General features: G+C 40.6%; 2 protein-coding genes across 8 annotated transcripts in view; both read right to left on the bottom strand.

Moving 5' to 3' along the window:
- FBXO5 (F-box protein 5) overlaps positions 1-924 on the bottom strand; it is a 10642-nt gene extending 9718 nt beyond the window's left edge. Inside the window, exon 1 of one of the 2 annotated variants that reach the window (XM_077776033.1) lies at positions 201-924. In XM_077776033.1, coding sequence (XP_077632159.1) covers positions 201-303 — 103 coding nt within the window. In that variant the 5' untranslated portion in view covers positions 304-924. Of the gene's footprint in view, positions 1-196 lie in introns of both variants that reach the window. The other variant, XM_077776034.1, reaches the window with a different exon arrangement.
- Positions 925-6316: 5392 nt separating this feature from the next.
- MTRF1L (mitochondrial translation release factor 1 like) overlaps positions 6317-20015 on the bottom strand; it is a 14503-nt gene continuing 804 nt past the window's right edge. Inside the window, exons 2-7 of one of the 6 annotated variants that reach the window (XM_077776041.1) lie at positions 15485-15564; positions 13407-13590; positions 12754-12917; positions 10484-10601; positions 8971-9107; positions 6317-7525 (exon numbers count right to left, since the gene is read on the bottom strand). In XM_077776041.1, coding sequence (XP_077632167.1) covers positions 7328-7525; positions 8971-9107; positions 10484-10601; positions 12754-12917; positions 13407-13590; positions 15485-15564 — 881 coding nt within the window. In that variant the 3' untranslated portion in view covers positions 6317-7327. The other 5 variants (XM_077776043.1, XR_013338087.1, XR_013338088.1 and 2 more) reach the window with 5 other exon arrangements.

Raw genomic sequence — 20015 nt, 5'->3', positions numbered from 1 at the left:
CCACGGCACATCTGGCCTCCCCTCCCCGAGCCCCGGCCTTGTTTCCCCGGGGCCGCAGGAATCGCCGCCGCCGCCCGCCCGCCCGGCCCGGCCTGAGGCGCACGCCCGGCCTCGGGAGGCTGTCGGATTCGGTCGCAGCCGCCCCCCAACCCCGCAGACCCTTCCAGGAACGCGTGCTCCCGCACCCTCTCCTCACTCACTGTCTGAGGGCCGAGGGCGGCCGGCGGCTGTCAGGTCGCTGCAGCTGCAGCGGCAGGAGCTGGAGGGGGGCCGTGGAGAGCAGCGGCAGGGGCGCTGGCTCATGCCAGTGAAAGTGGGGGTGGGGGGCTCTGCCTCAGGTGAGGGAACAGCTGCCACACTAGAAGATCCGGCCGTCCGCTTCACGGAGCTGTATCTCCTAAAAGGCGCCAGCTGGTACTTTTAAAATCTTTGAATTTGGTGCCCAAATCCGTACGGCCCAATGGGGTGCGTAGCTCGCACGCGCGCTCCAATAGGAAGGCAGTAGGAGGGGCGTCCTCACCCACGCCCAATTAGAGGCGGTAGAGGCGGGGCCGAGCTGCGAGGCCCAACCTCCCTTCTTCTAGCCGGCTCCGCGCGTCCGGAAAGATGCTGCGGCAGGGGAAGGGCCTGGAGGCGGGGCCTCTGAGCGCGGGGATGCCACGGCCCAGCCGCACGTGGAGGTAGCCTACCACGCATGCGCGCACCCGCCAACCTTCCCTCCGACTTGCGAGCCCGTCTCCTCCAAGTCCTAACTTCATCCTGAAGGCAGCTCCGGCTTCTGTCTGAAGACTGCCAGTGGTTATAAAGCGTAGCCGACTTTCTTCGATCAGCACACAAGCGGGTGTTTGGTGAGCGGCGACTCCGGTCGTCCGGGAATCCAGCCTTTCCGGAAGACAAGCCCTGCCCCCAGCACTCCCCAGCCACTTAGCCCGCCTCTCTATGATTTGGGCGCGCTCCGCTCTCCCTCTCAGTTTCGCCCCTCCCTCTGCCCTCGGCGTGTGCGCAGGCGCCTTTGGCAGGCGGTGGCTGCGGACTTGGCGGGTTGGCGCGTGCGCGCTAGGGGTCCCAGCCTTTCCCTCCGGCGCTGGTGTGCGTCTGGCTGGGTGGTTGCGTGTGCTTCCGGGCGCTCGCCGCCGGTCTCGCAGCTGCCCTGGCTGAAGACCTGGGGCTGCGCGTCCCAGCGGCCCTCCCGCGGTGGGACAGTCACTTCTTGTAAGCGTATTTATTTGTATTTTCAACCACAGTTCTCCAGCCACCGCTGCTTTGTACGGACGTTAAGTTAATTAGACTTTATGTGTGCTTTCCCGGGTTTATTTACCTCAGGGGCCAAACGCGAGAGACAGCAGTCCTGCCCCCAAATAAGTACATTTATAAAACGTCCTGCCGTGGGAGCTCCAGTTCCCACACTCTATAGGGCTGGGGTCCTTAGGCCAAGGGAATGATTTTCCAGTGATGTCAGGAATGGGTCGAAGTATTTATTAAAGCCTTCGTTTACCACCGGCACCATAGTATTAGCCCTGCTGAACTTTTCAGCCCGAGTGTGAGCTTAACTGGTGACCGTGCACTCCTTGCAGTCAGCCTTCCGGCCACCGCGCAGGGAAGCTACCGGGTGTGAACTCCAAAAAGTCGGATCCCTTGTCTTCTGGTTCTTTTGGGTTCTCCTTATCTCTCTGCAGCCTTGGGGGAGAGTTAACGCCTGACTTCCGGTAATTGCGCAATTATGTTGGTTGCAAGTCCTAGTGAGGGCGGGGATCGGGAGGAGTTGTGCACGTGCCGGGTGGGTCCCGTCGTTCTGTATGATTTTGATAGTTGATCGCGGTGTTTTGCATTACCTTTCCTCTTTGAGAATGTTACTTTCATTTAAGATTTTTCTGGATTACTGAAATTTGGGCGTCCCCTTAACTTTTGCATCTGGGTGATGTGTCCCACTTAGCCCGGTCTTCGAGCTAGGTCTTGGAGATACAGGGTTGAAAAGACAAAAACCCCGTCTTTCGAGGAGTTTTCATACCAATGGGACAGAAACTGACAGTAAACAATTTTAGTTCAGGGAAGAGCAATATAAAACTAGGTTATTGGGTAGAGAGTGGGCGGTAGGCGCATTGGTTACTGACTTTGGGTGGGCCAGAGGGTGTGGGAGGCTTTGGACCAAGATCTGCCTGTTGAGTGGGCCAGTGCAAAGGTCGGCTTAGTAAACGGAGGGCGGAGACTGGAAGTGCTTGGCTTGTTCCAAGGCGATAAGGACGTCTAGAGCGCACTGAGTGAGTGCTACAGATTAGGTCGGAGAGGTGGCAGCCAGATCCTGTTTGATTTTGTAGGTTTACATGTTGGGTTTGGAGTTTCTTTCTACTGCAGTGGTAGTTATTGGAGGGATTTCAGGGAGGGAGTGATTTGTTGAATGGATGTTAAAACTATAGTAGTTTTTTGTCTTATAGGCATTTTGTAACTATTAGCCTTTAATTCTCACAATAACCTTGGCATTAAATTTTTTTTATTGTGTGTGAAAGTTAATTCTCACAGAACTACACATCTCATAAGCAAAAGTTCCCAATCCTGTGTTTTTTTTTTTTTTTAATCCTTATTTTTGAGAGAGCACAAGTGGAGTAGGGGTAAGGAGAGGAAGACAGTGGATCAGAAGGGGGCTCTTGGCTGACAACAGCTAGCCCGATGTGGAGCTTGAACTCACAAACTGAGATCATGAATGGAGCCGAAGTTGGACCCTCAACCAACTAAGCCACCCAGATGCCCTTTCAAATCCCATTCGGCTGGATAAGTCCTTGTACTTTACTCCTTTGCTGTAGGCCTGATTGTAGTTCATTTTCACATTACTTCCCCATTTGACCGTCAAGATCTTTATTCCTCTTTTATTTTCAGATGTAGACAAATATATGAAATTTGAGGGTAGGAAGGGTTTCATTAAATTAAGCACCTGGACTGTATTGGATCTTAACCACTGTTTAAAAGGTGTTCTCCAGCGATTATTTCTTTTTTCAGGAAAAGACTAAGATCTATTATTGGAAAAGTTAAAATTACTGCAGCAATATAAGGCAATATACATAGCTGAGCATATTTTATTGCACACTGGAATAGTTTATCAAAGTTTCAGTCTATTATTTAATGTTGATTTTAAATGTTAGATTACTGAAATATTATTTTGAAATACTTTTCACTGACAAATAACTTGTTCAGTAGATTCATGAGCACCTGTCAATTTCACTTTGAGTCAGAAACTTAGAAAGGGCCATTTTGAATTTTACTAGATATCAACAGGTGTTATGTACCTCTTTCTTCCTGTTGAGTTTTTAGGTGCAAAACGAAGCAAGAGTTGCCCTCTTCTAGCAAATCCTTTTTAATTCATTAATTATTTAGAGAGAAAGAGAGAGTGAGCAGGTACACACATGGGGGAGGGGCAGAGAGAATCCCAAGAGGCTACTACACACTGCCAGCACAGAGCCCAATGTGGGGCTGGAACTCAAGAACTATGAGATCATGACCTGAGCTGAAGTTGGATGCTTAACCAACTGGCCACCCAGGTGTCCCTCAGCAAATTCTGATTGCAAACCTACAGCATGCAAGACATAGGGAGTATGTGGAAATAACTGGGACATGGTACTTGCCCTGTGCTTCCTAACTGGGCCTGCCACCTAGTAGACATAACAGATGCTCAGTAAATGATCTTTGAATAAAAGCATCATTGAGTATAGATAGAGAGAAGGAGACAAAGTGTATAAGACGTAGCTATAATGCAACACTGGGTAAATCAAATACATCTGGTCACACTGGGAATTTTTAGAGAACAGAGGAGTTACTTTTATATGGCAGGATAAGGGAATAATTTGTTAGATAAGATTTCTCATCCTCAACACTTTATATTTTGGGCCAGATAATTATTTGTTGTGGGGGGCTATCCTGTGCACTGTACGGAGTTTAACAGCATCCTTAACCTCCAACTCTTGCTGTCACCAAACTGCCAAATGTCCCGTATGGGCAGGCAGGCTACCTCTAGATGAAAACTACTTGCTGCTGGGAATGTCTTGAAGGACTGGGGAGGACGGTGGCATGGCATAAAGAACATGGGGAGAAAGCTGAAGTGCAAGTGCAATTATCAGGAAAAAAAATGAATTTTATGTGACATAAGGGTGGCAGTGAATAAAATGGGCCGTAAGGGTGGTAGTGAATAAAATGAAATGATGCTGGATATGGATATAGATGTACTATATGCTTCCTTGGTTTGAAGAATGAAATTCAATATTCAAGATCCTTCACAATCTCACTCCAACTTTTCTAATTATGACCTATTAGAACAGGTAAAGAGAAATTAAGTAACAATACGTTGTAATATTCAGTAACATAAATATATCCCTTTGATTCAAAAAGGAAACCTAAAAGACCTGAAAGAAACAAACGAGGAGACAAAAGCTTACGTGGGCCTTACGCATGAACTGCATATAGTCTAATTAACAAGTCTTGGCATATTCTTGAATTGCATAGGTCACTGCAAGCTGTTTTCATCAAATGTTCTTGTGAAGATAGAGTGTTCTTCATGAACAGATCGTTACAAGAGAAACTGAAATTCTCTCATGATCGTATTTGATAACTTTTGGCCAGTTTTATTTATTTTAAATATTTTTATTTCTAGGAGAGAGAGAGAGAGAGAGACAGCGTGAGCAGGGGAGGGTCAGAGAGAGAGGGAGATACAGACTCCGAAATAGGGTCCAGGCTCTGAGCAGGCAGTCAGCACAGAGCCCGACACGGGGCTCGAACCCACGAACCGCGAGATCATGACCTAAGCGAAAGTCGGACGCTTAACCGACTAAGCCACCCAGGCGCCCCACTTTTGGCCAGTTTTAAAATTCTAACCGCTTTACTGAGTTTTCTCAGTAAATAGTAAACCTGCTATTTCTTAAAATAATAAGGTGAGATAATAAATTACTCTGAGGTTACTGCAAGCTAGGGCTCTAAAGGAAGTCTGGCTAATTAATACAGGTTGACTTAAGAAGGAGGAGACACATTACCTCACAATAATATACTTTTAAATTTATGTATGTAAATATAGGGAATTAATGGAATGTCTTCTAATTCTTTAACCGTTTAGTGATATAACCTTAATAAGTCATTTTATTTCTCTGGGAATCCTATCTTGTTGTAACTACTATAAATTTAACATTTATTATCTACTACATAGAGCTCTTCTCATAGTTGTAGTCCTTAGTTTATGTTTTCAAAAACTAGAGTCAGCATTTCCAGCTTTTTTCTCTTCTTTATGGGGTCACTGACCTTTCCTATAGCTCTTTCCTCCCCCCTCCTCTCCCTTCCTCTCCTTGTAGTTAAACGTTTTATTTACTACTCTTCCTTGCAGTAAGGAGCACATGCACCATGGAAGAACCATGGGGATGTCTCCTGTTGTTTCTTTAAATGTTTATTTCCTTTTCATAGAGAGCACAAGAGGGGGAGGGGGAGAGAGAGAGGGAGACACACAATATGAAGCAGGCTCCAGGCTCTGCACTGTTAGCTCATAGTCTGACACAGGGCTTGAACCCACAAACCGCAAGATCATAACCTGAACCGAAGTTGGATGCTCAACTGACTGAGCCACTCAGGCACCCCTCGTTTTTTGTTTTTTTTTAATTAACATTGATTTATATATGAGAGACCAAGAGAGACAGAGCATGAACAGATAAAGATACAGAATCTGAAGCGGATTCCAGGCTCTGAGCTGTCAGCACAGAGCCTGATGTGGGGCTGGAACCCACAAATGGGAGAACATGACATGAGCTGAAGTCAGACTGCCTCTCCTGTTTCTTTATCAAAAACAGTAAGCACTTTTTATTCGCTGTTGTCCTCAACACCAAGCTATGTTTTACAGCTGTGTAGCCTCAAGCAGACATTCCCAAGTTTCCTTCCCTTTTAGGCCCCAATTCTCTGGAGTCCCATCTTCTCAAAAAAGAGCTAATCATAACCAGGCATCCTGTGGAAAATAAGAGCCACTGAACTTCTTTTAAATCTTATGATGAAAAAAATACTGATAAAGATTCTACTGATTTAGGGGCACCTGGGTGGCTCACTTGGTTGAGCACTGGACTCTTGATTTCGGCTTAGGTCATGATCTTGTGGTTCTTGAGATTGAGCCCCGAGACTCAGGCTGACAGCGCACAGGCTACTTGGGATTCTTTCTCTTTCCCTATTTCTCTGCCCCTGCCCTGCTTACACACATGTGCTCTCACTCACAATAAATAAACTTTAATTATTAAAAAGAAACGATTATACTGAGTTAGCTTTAAGCTCACTTTCAACAATAAATTCTCTCACAAGAGTGAAGTCCTTTTTCTCATCTGTCAATGTATTTCAGAGAATCAAATACATCTCAGAACATCAGAGCATTCAAACTTGGCTTATTTAGTACACATTTTAATGACAAAAATGCTAAGTCAGAGGAAAGGGAGGGAGTATGCAAAACTAGCTGAGTCTTAAGCTCCAACTTCCAGTTTGTAGGAAAGTTGACTATGATTTGAGGAACAAGTTAAATGACACTGTACTAGCTTGATTTCTCAAATGAAAATTCATTGCAGTGTCATGGAAAAAAGGGGCAGCAGTTGGCAGGGCTATTCTAGACTTAAGCAGTGTAACCACCAGATTCCATATGGGATTCTTACTTGGATCCTGGTCTGAAGAAGCCAATTTAAGGCATTTGGGGGAGAAATGGGAGAATTTAAATTGGGTATCTGAAGATATTAGGAAGTTACTGTGAATTTTGTTACATGTGATAATAAATGATTAAGTAGAATAATGTCCTTATTTTTAACAGTGCAAGTGGAAATATGTAAGGGTGAAATGTAACAATATTTGTAACTTTTAACACCAAGAATATATGAAAACATAGCAGTTACTAGAACTAGGTAATGCATACCTGTGTTTGTGCCAGTTACCAAATAGTTGCGTCTCAGCAACAAATTTACCCTTCATCGCCCCCCCTCCGTGATACTGCAGCCAGAACTGTTTGGTACCATGTTAAGCTTTATCAGGAGGGGACGGTGGAGGGACAGGCTTCTCCTCTTCTTTCTCATCTAGGGCACAGCTGACGGGGGTGCTCTTGGACCATGTGTCAACAGGGTGCCAATATACTTAGTCCACATTACCCTGCGTGTTTCTGTAAGGTGTTTCTGGATGAAATTAACATTTAAATCAGTGAACTCTGAGCAAAGCAAAATGTCCTTCCATTACTTCCAACTGTTGTTAACTCATGTTTTTTAAGAAAACACCAGTATTTACATATATGATTTGCTACGGTGGAATTTTCATAAGCTGTAAAAATCTTTAATAATAAATCAATTTAAGTTTTGGAAATAATTTCTATTAAAGATTCATAATCCGCATAGTCCTTCAATGACTGTACAAGTTCATCCAGTAGATACTCCCCTTGCATAAAAGTTTCCAGATCGTGAAGTGACGTGTTTATTCTGTGATCTGTGACCCGGTTCTGTGGAAAATTATATGTTCTTATTTTCTCTGACCTTCCTTTCGTTCCAACCTATACATAAAGACATGAGATAGTTAGATTCAAGGCAACTAAACATACAAATTTAAATTACCTGGAGATTAAGCTCTTGACTTATAACTTGAAACACAATATAAGAACCAAATTTTAAACACTTTGAATCCTCCAATAATATGGGAACATAATAGAAAAAAAATACAGGCTTTAATAAAGTCAGACAGATTTGTAGCATTTGATCTTCTTTGCCGTTTCAATGCTCTATGACTTCAGACATTTATTTCAACTTTAAACTTTAGTTTCCCCATCCGTAAAATACAGACAAATAATACCTACTACACAGTGATGATATATACACACAGACTAGCACAGAGTTAGTATTCAAATGGTAGATAAATTTTATATATATATATACACACACATATATATATAATAATTTATATATATATATATAAAATCTCTGAATCTGGTCATTTTCAGTGACGACAGTGATGAATTCCCAGAAGGAGGAATTAATAAAGGGCAAGGTGGTTGTAAAATTAAATACCAAACAGGAAAAAAGGAAGTTCAATTTGCTTTCCAACTTCCATGATTTTCAAAGGACTCAAAATGGGGATTCCTTTTTTTAGTAACTTTGGTTAAAAATCTGAGAAAAACAGGGGCATCTGAGTAGATAACTCAGTCTTTTAAGCATCTGAGTTCAGCTCAGTTCATAATCTTGAGGTTCATGAATTCAAGAGGCACATCCAGCCCTGCCTGGATCCTGCTTCAGATTCTCTTCGCCCCTCCCCCATTCTCTCTCTCTCAAAATAAATAGTAAGACATTTTTTAAAATCTGAGAAAAACAAGCCCTTGAATATAGAAACCAGGGCAGAGGTTTAAGATTACTATAAAACAAATATAACTCTCTGTTGAACTACTTGAATTGTTTAATTATTTTAACAAATACACTGAAACAATTTAACATATATAAAAACTGGGATATCTAAGAATATTTTATCCTTCACAGCATTTTTTTAAGTATTCTTTTGTTTTATTAAATTTTTTTTTTGAGAGAGAAGGAGAGGCAGAGCATTAGTGGGGGAGGAGCAGAGAGAGAGAGGGAGACATAGAATCCAAAGCAGGCTCCAGGTTCTGAGCTACCAGCACAGAGCCTGATGCAGGGCCTGAACTCACGAACTGTGAGATCATGACTTGAGCCGAAGTCAGACACTTAACTGACTGAGCAACCCAGGTGCCTCTCTTCACAGCATTTTAAAAACTATTTTTATTTTAGAGAGAGAGCAAGTGAGAGCGCACAAGTGGGGAAGGGACAGAGGGAGAGAGAATCCCAGGCAGGCTCCATGCTCCGGGTGGAGCCCGACACGGGGCTCAATCCCAAAACCCTGGAATCATGACCTGAGCCTAAATCAAGAGTCAGACGTTCAACAGACTGAGCCACCCAGGCACCCCCTCAGAGCATGTTTTAAATTCAGTTTTACCTGAATCTTTCTAGCACTGTATCTTTTATTTGTTTCTTCTTCTAGATGCATGCTGTACAGTTTTGCACGTAGCTTTTTCATAGCCATCTCTCTATTTTTCAGTTGAGATCTTTCTTGTTGGCATTCAGACACAACACCTGAATAGTGTTGAGAATTAAAGAGTTTTAATAGAAAAATCTTCATTTTATCAAGGAATACTTTTTCCTTCTTTTTCTTCTTCCTTTATGTGGAGAAAAAATAGAACTCTAATAAAAAAGGAAGACTGAACGAAACATAACTCTTATAGAGTTCTCAGAAAACTGAAAATTGAAGCTTGAGCTACAGTGCAAATTCATATTGAAGGCATACATACTAAACAAAAAGCATTACTCATTTAATAAGGATTGTTTTCCCATACCCTTAGCTAGCCACCATAATTTTTTTAAAGTAATAATTTCTCAGAAACAAAAATTAAAAAGTTGGTCCAACTACCTGAGATAGGCGCTATTAATACTTTTGTAAGGATTTTCATCCATTTTTTCCCTATTCTTGTTTACATAATATGTATTACATAAGACATCATCTTAAAGTTTAACTTAAGGCCTTCCTCAAATTTTAAAAAACAGAAACCTATCAATCCATCACCCTGTTAAACGTTACTGATCCATACGAATTATGCCTATTTGAGATCAGTCAGTTAAAAGATTCTTGTATTCTTCCTAGATAACTGAAGCTTGCTATCCATCTGTTCTTTAGCATAGGTAAATCAACTGCAGTAATAACTGTACAGCACATTCAGTTCCACCTAATAGTATATTGAAAACTTAAGAAATATTTAGAGATAGCTCCGCTGCCTATCTACAGAACTGCTGGAGGTCTGAGGATGGACTCAAAGGAGAAGCCGCCCTCGAAGTTATGGGCAGAACTCTGCATGTGAGCACGTTTCGGAGAAGGCAAGTCCAAGCTTTCATTTCTCAAAGAAGTCCATGTCCTCCTCACTTCAAGAAAGCTAGGAACTAGTGATTTTGAGCATTTTCTGGTAAAGAAGAACCCATGATAATGACTTCATTTTTCATTCTGAGGATTTTAGTTATTTTTAAATTTTAAAAATAGTCTCCACACCTATTTAACATGGTGTGTTAAATACAAAAGTATTTAACAACATGGGGCTTGAACACACAACCCTGAAATCAAGAGTCGTGTGCGCTACTGATTGAGCCAGCCAGACACCTTGGATTTTCTTTTAATAGTGATGTTTACCAAGTATAAAGTCGAGGAAGCTACCTGCAAGACTGTCCACACCTTTTCATCATCACCAGTACGGAAATTCTCTGGGCTTTGATCCCTCTGTCTTCATGGCTTTTGCAATTATCCTGCAGTTTCATCTAAGGATTCTAATCTAAAGAAAGTATTTTAATAATAATCCTTAGTAGTATATATTCTGATAACTGAGGATCTATTACAGTGGAAAATTAGGTTATTCAGAATTTGATTTCTTTCTTCAAAGTTTTATGTTGAAGAAATAAGGGCATACCTGTTGGAAGATGAACTATCCGGACAGCACTGTCTGTGGTATTTACATGCTGTCCTCCAGCTCCACTGGCTCGTTTAGTATCGATTCTCAAATCTTTGGGGTTAATCACCAGATTGATCTATACAGAAGAGACAAAGTTGGGATTTAAAAATATCACATGTATGTGAACTGTCCAAAGGCAAGAACTATCCATTTATAAATATAATTACATGTCACAGAATTATAAGATTGAGAAGTTTTAATTTTAAGAATAGAAAAGTTGGAAGGATGCTTTTTTTTAAATGTTTTATTTTTATTTATTTCTGAGAGAGAGAGAGACAGCAAGAACAGGGGAGGGGCAGAGAGAGAAGGAGACACAGAATCCGAAGACAGGCTCCAGGCTCTGAGCTGGCTGTCAGCACAGAGCCCGACGTGGGGCTCGAACCCATGAACCATGAGATCATGACCTGAGCCGAAGTCAGACGCTCAACCGACTGAGCCACCCAGGCGCCCCGGAAGGATGCTTTTTTAAAAAGTTATCTTTTTTTGGAAAAGTAGCAGCTCAAAATATAATACAAAACAAAAACCTCCCTAATCCTCAAAAACTGGACTTCTCTGTTAATTACCCTTTTCCTTAATATATGAACAAAAGAACTTAGCTAACACTAGAAATGTGAATATAGGAACTAAAGTGAGCTTTTGTGGGTTATTTCTGAATTTAAAAAGACTAACACAGGGAAAAAACCCAATGCTAGCTTAAGAATTATGAGAAAGCTTATTTTGTTTAATTTTAAATAAAGGGGGACTTCAACATATTTGGAGGTAGAGGACAGGCAGATGGAAACAGCACAAGGCAAAAAAGCCAGATAGTCCTACATAGCTGGTATCTGGCATCAGCATAATGCTCTGTCCTGGAAGTCACCATCAGAAGCACCAGACTAAAGAATTCTGCTTCGTGAACTACTATGGACCTCTCTGCAGCACATCCACACCCTGATAGCAGGCCTCCTGCCATTCACAGGCGCTGTGTCTCCCCTGTATGGCTGCTAGGAGCATCACATAGGGACTTCAGTCCATCTTTTCCTGAGCTACTACTTCTGTCTCCAAGATGCTTAAACCAAAGCAACTAGTATCAGACTCTTCCTTAACTGTTCTTTGCCTCATCTAGGCTTCACACAAATATTAGATCTAAAGAAAGGAACTCATTAGAGAGTCAACTAGCACCTTTCCCCAAAGTTAAAAGAAACCCTCAATTAAACTTTCTATCAAATCATTCATACTTCATCCTGAAAAACAAGTCATAAATTTCCTATCACTTTCAGCAGAAGGGATGTAAGCAAAACAACTAATTTATTTTACAAATATCATATAGACTGAGAATTTGCTTGTGAGAATAAAGTATACTCATTATGAGCACTGTAACAATATATTTCCATCTTTTTAAAGTTTGTGTATTTATTTTGAGAGAGAGCAGAGAGGAGGGGCAGAGAAAAAAGGAGAGAGAATCCCAAGCAGGCTCTGCACTGTTAGCGCAGAGCCCGATGCAGGGCTCGAACCCACGAACCATGAGATCATGATCTGAGCCGAAACCCAGAGTTGGATGCTTACTGCACCACTCAGGCACCCAATATATTTGCATTTTAATGTGACTGGGTTATGAAGTAGCAATTCTGTTAACCTTTGTTAAAATAGGATTCTTGCTATTAAATTCTGGGAAAGTCAGAGCAAAAATCATTGTGAAGGGTAATTAGTATTAAATCCTACTTAAAGTAGGGTAATATTGTTTCTCTTACTGAGATGGTCTTTTTTTCTAAAGTTTTAAATTTTTTAACATTTATTTTTGAGAGACAGAGCATGAATGGGGGAGGAACAGAGAGAGAGAGACACACACAATCTGAAGTAGGCTCCAGGCTCTGAGCTAGCTGTCAGCATAGAGCCTGACGTGGGGCTCAAACCAACGAACCGTCAGATGATGACCTGAGCGGACGTCGGACGCCCAACTGACTGAGCGAGCCAGGCAGCCCAAGACGGTCTTAAGATAACTAAACTTAGTTGGTGGACAAAAATAAATAGTGCAACATTAGATCATTTATATATCTTTAACTGCTACCATCTATTGTAAAATCACATTTTTTTGGACTAAGATAAGAGATTCTCAAAAAATCCTCAAAATACATGATAAAGGCCAAATGATAAAAGGAGATCTTCAGTTCAGTGAAGTGAGTTGTGACTCTGGGGGCAAGGCACTGTGCTGGGCCCAGGAGTCCAAGGAGAAGAGACTGATGCCTTACTTCAGTTGGTTGGGGTAAGATTGCCACAGTCATGGTGCTGGTATGGATGCGACCCTGCTTCTCTGTTTTTGGCACTCTTTGAACTCTGTGCACGCCTCCTTCAAATTTCATGTGTTTATAGGCTCCTGAACCCCCAATGCTGGCAGATGCGTGTCTAAGGCCACCTTGAAAATATTGAGAAAACGTTATCCTTGGCACTTATAAACAATTGATCATCACTTCCACCATCTTGAAATAAACTTAAAAGAGCTACAAAACAATGTAAGCATACAGAATGTAAAAACATTGAAATACTTTAGCAAGTCTATGATACGCAGTGTTTTAATACTTAACACCTTTATTGCTAATAATTACTAATCATAAAGCATTTATGATATTAGTGACTTGATTCAATAACATGTCTAAAAGACCACTTTTAAAAGACCATTAATCATTCAATGGTGAGTAGTGAATGACTAATATTTTATAGGCCTCCTCAAAACAGGTATATTTGCATTCAAAATTATTAGGTGAATGATGAACATAGAATCAGGTAAGCTTCCTTACCGATAAATTCTAAAGCTTAGTCATGGTCTCTCCGCATGTCATTCTAGGATACATGTGGATAAAGCAAACCTGTTCTTTCCCCAAAACAAATTAAACAGTGTACTTACCTATTTCACTTGGAAAATATTCCAGGGTTTCAAAATGCCATCTTTTAAATGCAGCATATTGCTGATACATATCGAACATCTCTGATGTAAACAACATTGCCTCCTGACCCCCAACTCCTGCAGTTACCTCCAGGATCAAATCATTGTCATCTGTTTCTTCTGAGGGAACCAAAAGTAAGATAATCTGTAAATACAAAAATATCACCCCTCCTATAATTAGGAATTATTTAAAACTTAAAAAAAGCCCACTAAATGATTAGATGCAGGATTTTAAATAGTTAATTACTTAAAGTTTCTCTAAGCAAACAATATTGCTGATTACCCTTCAACCATCTTGCCAATTAGAACCATATACAGTAATGCATAACTTCTAAAAATATTAATGTTACAACTATATTATAAATGCTATAAGGTCCAGGTAAAATTTATGGGTCTATTTTGTTTCTTTTTGGTGTTCCTGTAAAACTTTATGTCAGTTCTCTATTTGGTTAATAACTCAGAGCTTGTTGTGAGTAGGACACTATATTGTGTGGAGAATGCAAAAGAAGATTCTAACTCTTACCCCTTTGAATTCGATATTCTAGTATGGCAGGAAAGAAAAAAAGCAAACTCAAATTGTATGCTTATATTTTTTAAGCTTCTTTAATTTGGAAGAGAAATCTGTAATTTTGGAACTGAAAAGGCCCTTAGAGATGATGTATGATCTGGTCCTTTTACATGTAAAGGAAAATGAGGCTGCTAGAGACTAAATGACTTGCTAAAGGGAAAAAGGTTAGCTACTGGCAGAGCAGGCATGAGAACTCAGGAATCTCGGTGCCCAGATCAGTCCTCTTTCTGTTACAATATACCTTTCACACTTCAGTATGTACTAATTAAGAGGATACAGAATAAAAGCTGCTTTGGTTAGGTGAATTAAATAAGAAAAGCTACCAACATTTACTGGTCCCTTAGGATATGATAAGCACTCTGTTAAGCACTTTATATACTTTAATTCTTAAATCAATCTTGGGAAGATAGTATTACAGCTCTAATTAAAATGTAGAAACTAAGTTTAACTGAGCTTAGTTTAGTTGAACAATCTAATTGCCTAAGAACATACAACTAGAAAGGGGAAGAACTAGAGTTTGAACCCAGATCTGCCTGCACTTTGAAGTATCACACTTTATGCTGTTTGTGAGCGATAGTTGTTACTACTTTTCCATCTCTCTAGCCTCTGCCAGTACAACATGATCATTCAAATCTTGAGTAAATGATTGAATTTATGTGCTTGTTAACTACTAATCAATGAACAGAAACCTTTAATACCTATGTCCTTCTATTTCACAACAATATCAGAAAATGGGAAGAAGGCAAGTTACATGAGACTTCACTTCACAGTGGAACTTGCCCTCTGGAATGGGTGGTAAGGACATAACTTTTGACGCGTTCCACTTCTGACTAGAGAAGAGATGGAATCTTTAAGTTAAGCACTCCCTTTTCCTGGGCTCCTTCCTCACCACAGCATGTTCTTTTACTTACACCCTCAGAGATAACTACTGTAAATCTTTAAGCTCTGCTTTACAGAATCTATAGCAGAGTGGGTCTAATTTAAAGTAATGATTACTCTACATCTAATGCCTATATATTCTCCAGATGTAAAACCAGAGCAGTACAATTCTGTTCTAAAAGCCCTAGGGCCCACGCTATGTCGGACACTCTCATAGTTCCAGAGACACAAAGATAAAATATTTCTGCTGCCAGGGAGCTCACAATCTACCACTGCCCTGTAACCGTTTCTACTCACCGTCTATCCCTCACCTCTTTTAAAAAAAACAAAAGAGGGGAAATATAATAACTGATATTTATCTCACTGCTTTTCAGAAAATTCCTATCAACAAGGCAGTTGCCTTTCCACAACTCTCTGATCCTTTTATCATGATAAAAATAGCACCACATGGAGTATGCTTTTTCCTGCTTTAGAAAAGTTTATAATTCTAAATACTAACAAGCTAGTTAGTTCTTGAGTTGTTTTTATCAACTTACAATAAAATTCACTAGAACTAATAGCACAAATGTTTTATTCTTTGCAGATACCATACCTGATGCTTCAACTGAGTTATTTGTTTTTGACATGAAGTTATTTCATTCTCTGCAAGTTTCCTTAAGTCTTCATTTTCATCTATGGAAATAAGGCAGTAGGTTAAGTTTTCCTTAATTAATATTAAACAGAATTCAAGGTCTTCATTTTATTATTGTAGCCGAAGGGAAAAATGTCTTTCTTGTCCTTTTAATAACTGCCATTAATTAAAAGTAGCACTGTATGCATTTGTTTTCATTAGCATGTAGCTTAAAAGAAAAAACAACAAACTTTTTCCCTGATGACAGAAGCATAAGTAAGATTAAAAAGAATCTATAGAAAAATATAAAGAAGCTATAAACTATTCTATAATTCTACCCCCATGAAATATTCATAGTAGCAAATATGGTTTTACTTTTCAACTTAGACTGCACAACAAGGGATTCACTGAGTAGTCAGACCAGAAGGGGAATACAAGTTTCCATCAGTTAAACCACAACAGAATTAAAAAATAGAGGGGTGCCTGGGTGGCTCAGTCACTTAAGCATCTGACTTTGGCTCTGTGAGTCATGATCTCACAGTTCTTGGGTTCAAGCCCCACGTCAGGCTCTGTGCTGACAGCTCAGAGCCTGGAGCCTGCCTCGGATTCTGTATCTCCCTCTCTCTCTGTGCCCCTCCCCCGCTCATGCTCTGTCTCTCTCTCTAAAATAAACATTTAAAAATTGTATGAAAAATAGAATGTTACTTAGTATCTCTTTAGCAAATATTTCATTAATATAAAATATCCACCAAACATTTAGATCCTCCCTAATGTTTAAAGAAGGTTTATATGAAGTACTTCCCCATCCAACTCGCTTTATTACTCATATTTCGTCTGAGTTTTCATTTTTACCTTACAAAATATAATTTCTCATTTCTCTGTCCTATGGACAACATACAACCTATAGAAAGGAGAGAAGGGAACTTGTTTTAGCTATTACAAATAGTTTTCTTTGTTGAAAGATCAAGACTCTTCCACGGTATCAGTTTGTAGGTTTGTTCATTCAAGTACCAGGTATACTAGGAATTGGAGATAATATGGACGACCTACTCTCAAGGCAGGGTTTTAGATAATTTTAGTTTCTTTATATTTTCCTAGGGAAGAAAACTCACAAAGAATTACAACCTAAAATACTTTGTGATTAAATATTAAAATGGTAGCACACTGGGGGCGCCTGGGTGGCTTAGTCGGTTAAGCGTCCGACTTTCACTTAGGTCACGATCTCACGGTTTGTGGGTTCGAGCCCCGCGTCGGGCTCTGTGCTGACTGCCAGCTCAGAGCCTGGAGCCTGTTTCCGTCTGTGACTCCCTCTCTCTCTGACCCTCCCCTGCTCACGCTGTCGCTGTCTCTCTCTCTCTCTCTCCTAGAAATAAATAAAACATTTAAAAAAAAAATAAAAAGATAAAATGGTAGCACACTGAAAGATTGGTTTTGCACTTGTTTTTGAGATGGGCAGAAAAAGGAAAGCAGCATTAATTCAAGGAAAGAAAATGGCAACAGCAGCAGAAAGATAAGCAACTATGCAGAGTGTTGTAGGAAAGGCAGGAAATTATTCTGGCAGGAATTTTGCATGGAAAAAATTTGGTGAAATGGCAGATGCGCTGAATTAGAAGGAAAAAGGAATTTTAGTCCAAGTTTAACCACTAAGATTCTCTCAGGACAACATATCTAACTTCTGAGTCTGCATTATCTCGAGAACAATGAAGGAGTGAGGCTGGATGACCTCTAAGGTGACTTTCGGTTCTGAAATGCAGTCTTCTTTAAGGCGAAGGGGATGAGAAATAAAGTCCTGAGGTAATACTACATTTGATTTAACCCAGTATGTGCAAAACATTATCATTTCAACATGTGCTTTAAAGTATCAAAAATTATTTTTGATATTAGGTGTTTGAAATGTGTTATGTTACAACACATCTCAGTTTGCACTAACTACATTACCAGGGCTCAATAGCCACGGGTGGCCACGGGCGACTGTTATCAGACAGCACAGCTCTGGAGAATGAGGAGTTGTTGCAGGGCATTGGAAAGACACGCGTTCTTTCTCATTTACTATTATTAATCAACATGTTTACTGGGCACCTATCACATGCCTGTCTGCCTTCTCCTCTGCCTACCAATATGCTTGTGTTTTCCCCATTGTAAAGGTTCTTGTTCTCTTAACCCTTCAAGTGAACAAACACCTGTTGTCACCCCCTCTTTTCTGTCCCAAACTCCTGGAGATTAAATGCAAGGTTTATTATTTCTCTTGTTAATTCTCATTTACTTCTCTAGTTGTCACACTGGATTTCATGATGTTAATGACATCATTTTTATTAAAATCACCCATGATAAAATTGCCAGATCTAAAGTCTTATTTCAGTGTGAGCTGAAAAGGTGAGCCCTTTCTAAGTCTGGTATTGACAATCCTTACTTGACATTTTAATTGGTGTTTCCAGCTTCATTTATCTTGTTCAAGGTTCCAAAGCTCTGCCTTTTGTTTCTCGATCTTTTATAGCTTCGTCCTGCCTGCTCCCCCAATACTGTGTATTTCTGCCTTTGTGAATGTCTTGTTTCTGTCTCTACCAATTCTTCCTCAGTATTCTCATCGGCTTCCAAGCTTTACTTTGTCAAGTATATGCTAAGAGTTCTCATACGATTATTCAGGCTCAGTTTTTCTCCTATGCCAGTAGTATTTTCTCTAGACCATTGTCTTTATCTGAATTTTAACAGAATGTCCTTACAGGTACTCCCGACTTAAAATGGCTGCCTATTAAGCACAAAACATCTTTTTTCCTAAAATTGTCCAATGTTTATATTCTCATGTTAGTTAGCAGAACCATTCATGTTCTCAAGCCAGAAGCCTAAGACTTTTGTTAGAATTCTTTCTCATCTTCACCCTTCTCAGGACATAAGCCGCCAAATCCTGACTACTGTTAGAACGTCTTGTGAGTGCGGCCCACAGTTTCATCAACCTTTTCACTGGCCTTTTAGCTCAGGGTCCCTGGGGAATACTCCAGCTCATCCTCAAACACTGACACAGCAACATTAATCTTTCTTTAAGAAGATGTCAATTCTCGGGGTGCCTGAGTAGCTCAGTTGGATAAGTGTCTAACTTCAGTTCGGGTCATAATCTCATAGTTCGTGGGTTCGAGTCCCACATCAGGCTCTGTGCTGACAGCTCAGAGCCTGGAGCCTGCTCAGATCCTGTCTCCCTTTCTCTCTACCCCTCCCCCACTCATGCTCTCTCTCAAAAATAAAACATGAAAAAATATTTTAAATGTCACTTCTTTGCTTAAAAACATGTGCTAACTTCTCATAGTCTGTAGGTGCTAATTCAGTTTCTTTGTCATGCAGGTACTGAACTGTGTTTCTGGTTGCATGTTTCTGTTACATTGTCACCTCCCATACCTACTCTATGCTCCTGCTACATTTTATCTTCGCATTTGCTACTTTGTTCTCCTTGCTGGTCCCCTCTGCCTTCAGTCCCCTTCTCGTGTACAGTCTGGCAACCTTCTGCACAGTCTGGCAACCTCCTGCATTCTCTTCAGAATCCACTTAAATGCCACCTTTCACTTTATAACACTGCTCTTTATTGCAGAAATTAAAACAAGCACTTGTCCACATATATTTTTACTTCTTCACTAGGCTACAAGCTCCTAAAAACTAGTTCCATACTTTCTGGGTAATTTGTAGTACCTGACGTAAAACAAAAACTCAGGAGTTGCTGAATGATATTGTATATCTTTAAGCTGAGTTGTGTTCTGCCAGTAACAATTTTCTAACATTTTTCTCCCAAAGTATTTTTCCTAGGATAAGGAAAAGTTAATCATTCCTCTCCACCCCCACTCCGGGCATCTACCTTTTCTCTTAAATCACTTAATTCAGACTCTCCTTAAGCCTCACCTAGACTGTTACATCAGTCTTCTGTTTTCCATGGCATCTTCGATCTCATTTCAGGCTGACTTCCAAACTACCAGACAGCAAGCTTTCTAAGCAAGAAAGCCATTCTGTCATTCACTCCCCACTCTAAAAGGTTCAGCTGGCTCCCTTCTGCTAACAGGATAAAAATCAACCTTTTTAGTGTTTCAGACCCTTACCAAATGTTTCAACTTGCCACTCCCATAACTTCTCTTCTTCCTTGGTTAACAGAGTACAGGGATTAAAAGCATGAGATTTGGAGTGTCCAATCCAACCTCCGTTCCTTAAAAGCTGTTTAGCCAGAGCCGTTATTTTACCTCTATGTCTCGTGTTCCTCTTGTGTGGCATGGGGCTCACAGTACCTCCTTTACAGTTTCATATGTGAATTGGGGGAGTTAATACATAATAGTTAAGCAAAGCCTAAGTGTGGTCAAAAAACAATAAAGGTTAAACTATTATTAATATCCTCTAAGCGTGGACCTTTATCATTGCAAGGCCTTCCCAACAAGTTCTCCTTGCTTTCCCTAGGTGTTCATTCAGTTATCTGTTCTCACTTCAGCTGTAGTATTTTCTCTCCTTGAATACATCCTCTCCAGAGTCAAGCTTACCAAAGTGT

The sequence above is a fragment of the Crocuta crocuta genome, unplaced genomic scaffold (genome assembly GCF_008692635.1).
Source record: "Crocuta crocuta isolate KB4526 unplaced genomic scaffold, BGI_CrCroc_1.0 scaffold25, whole genome shotgun sequence".
Lineage (NCBI taxonomy): Eukaryota > Metazoa > Chordata > Mammalia > Carnivora > Hyaenidae > Crocuta > Crocuta crocuta.
The sequence above is the reverse complement of the archived record's forward strand: the minus strand, read 5'-3'. Positions and strand labels throughout refer to the sequence as shown.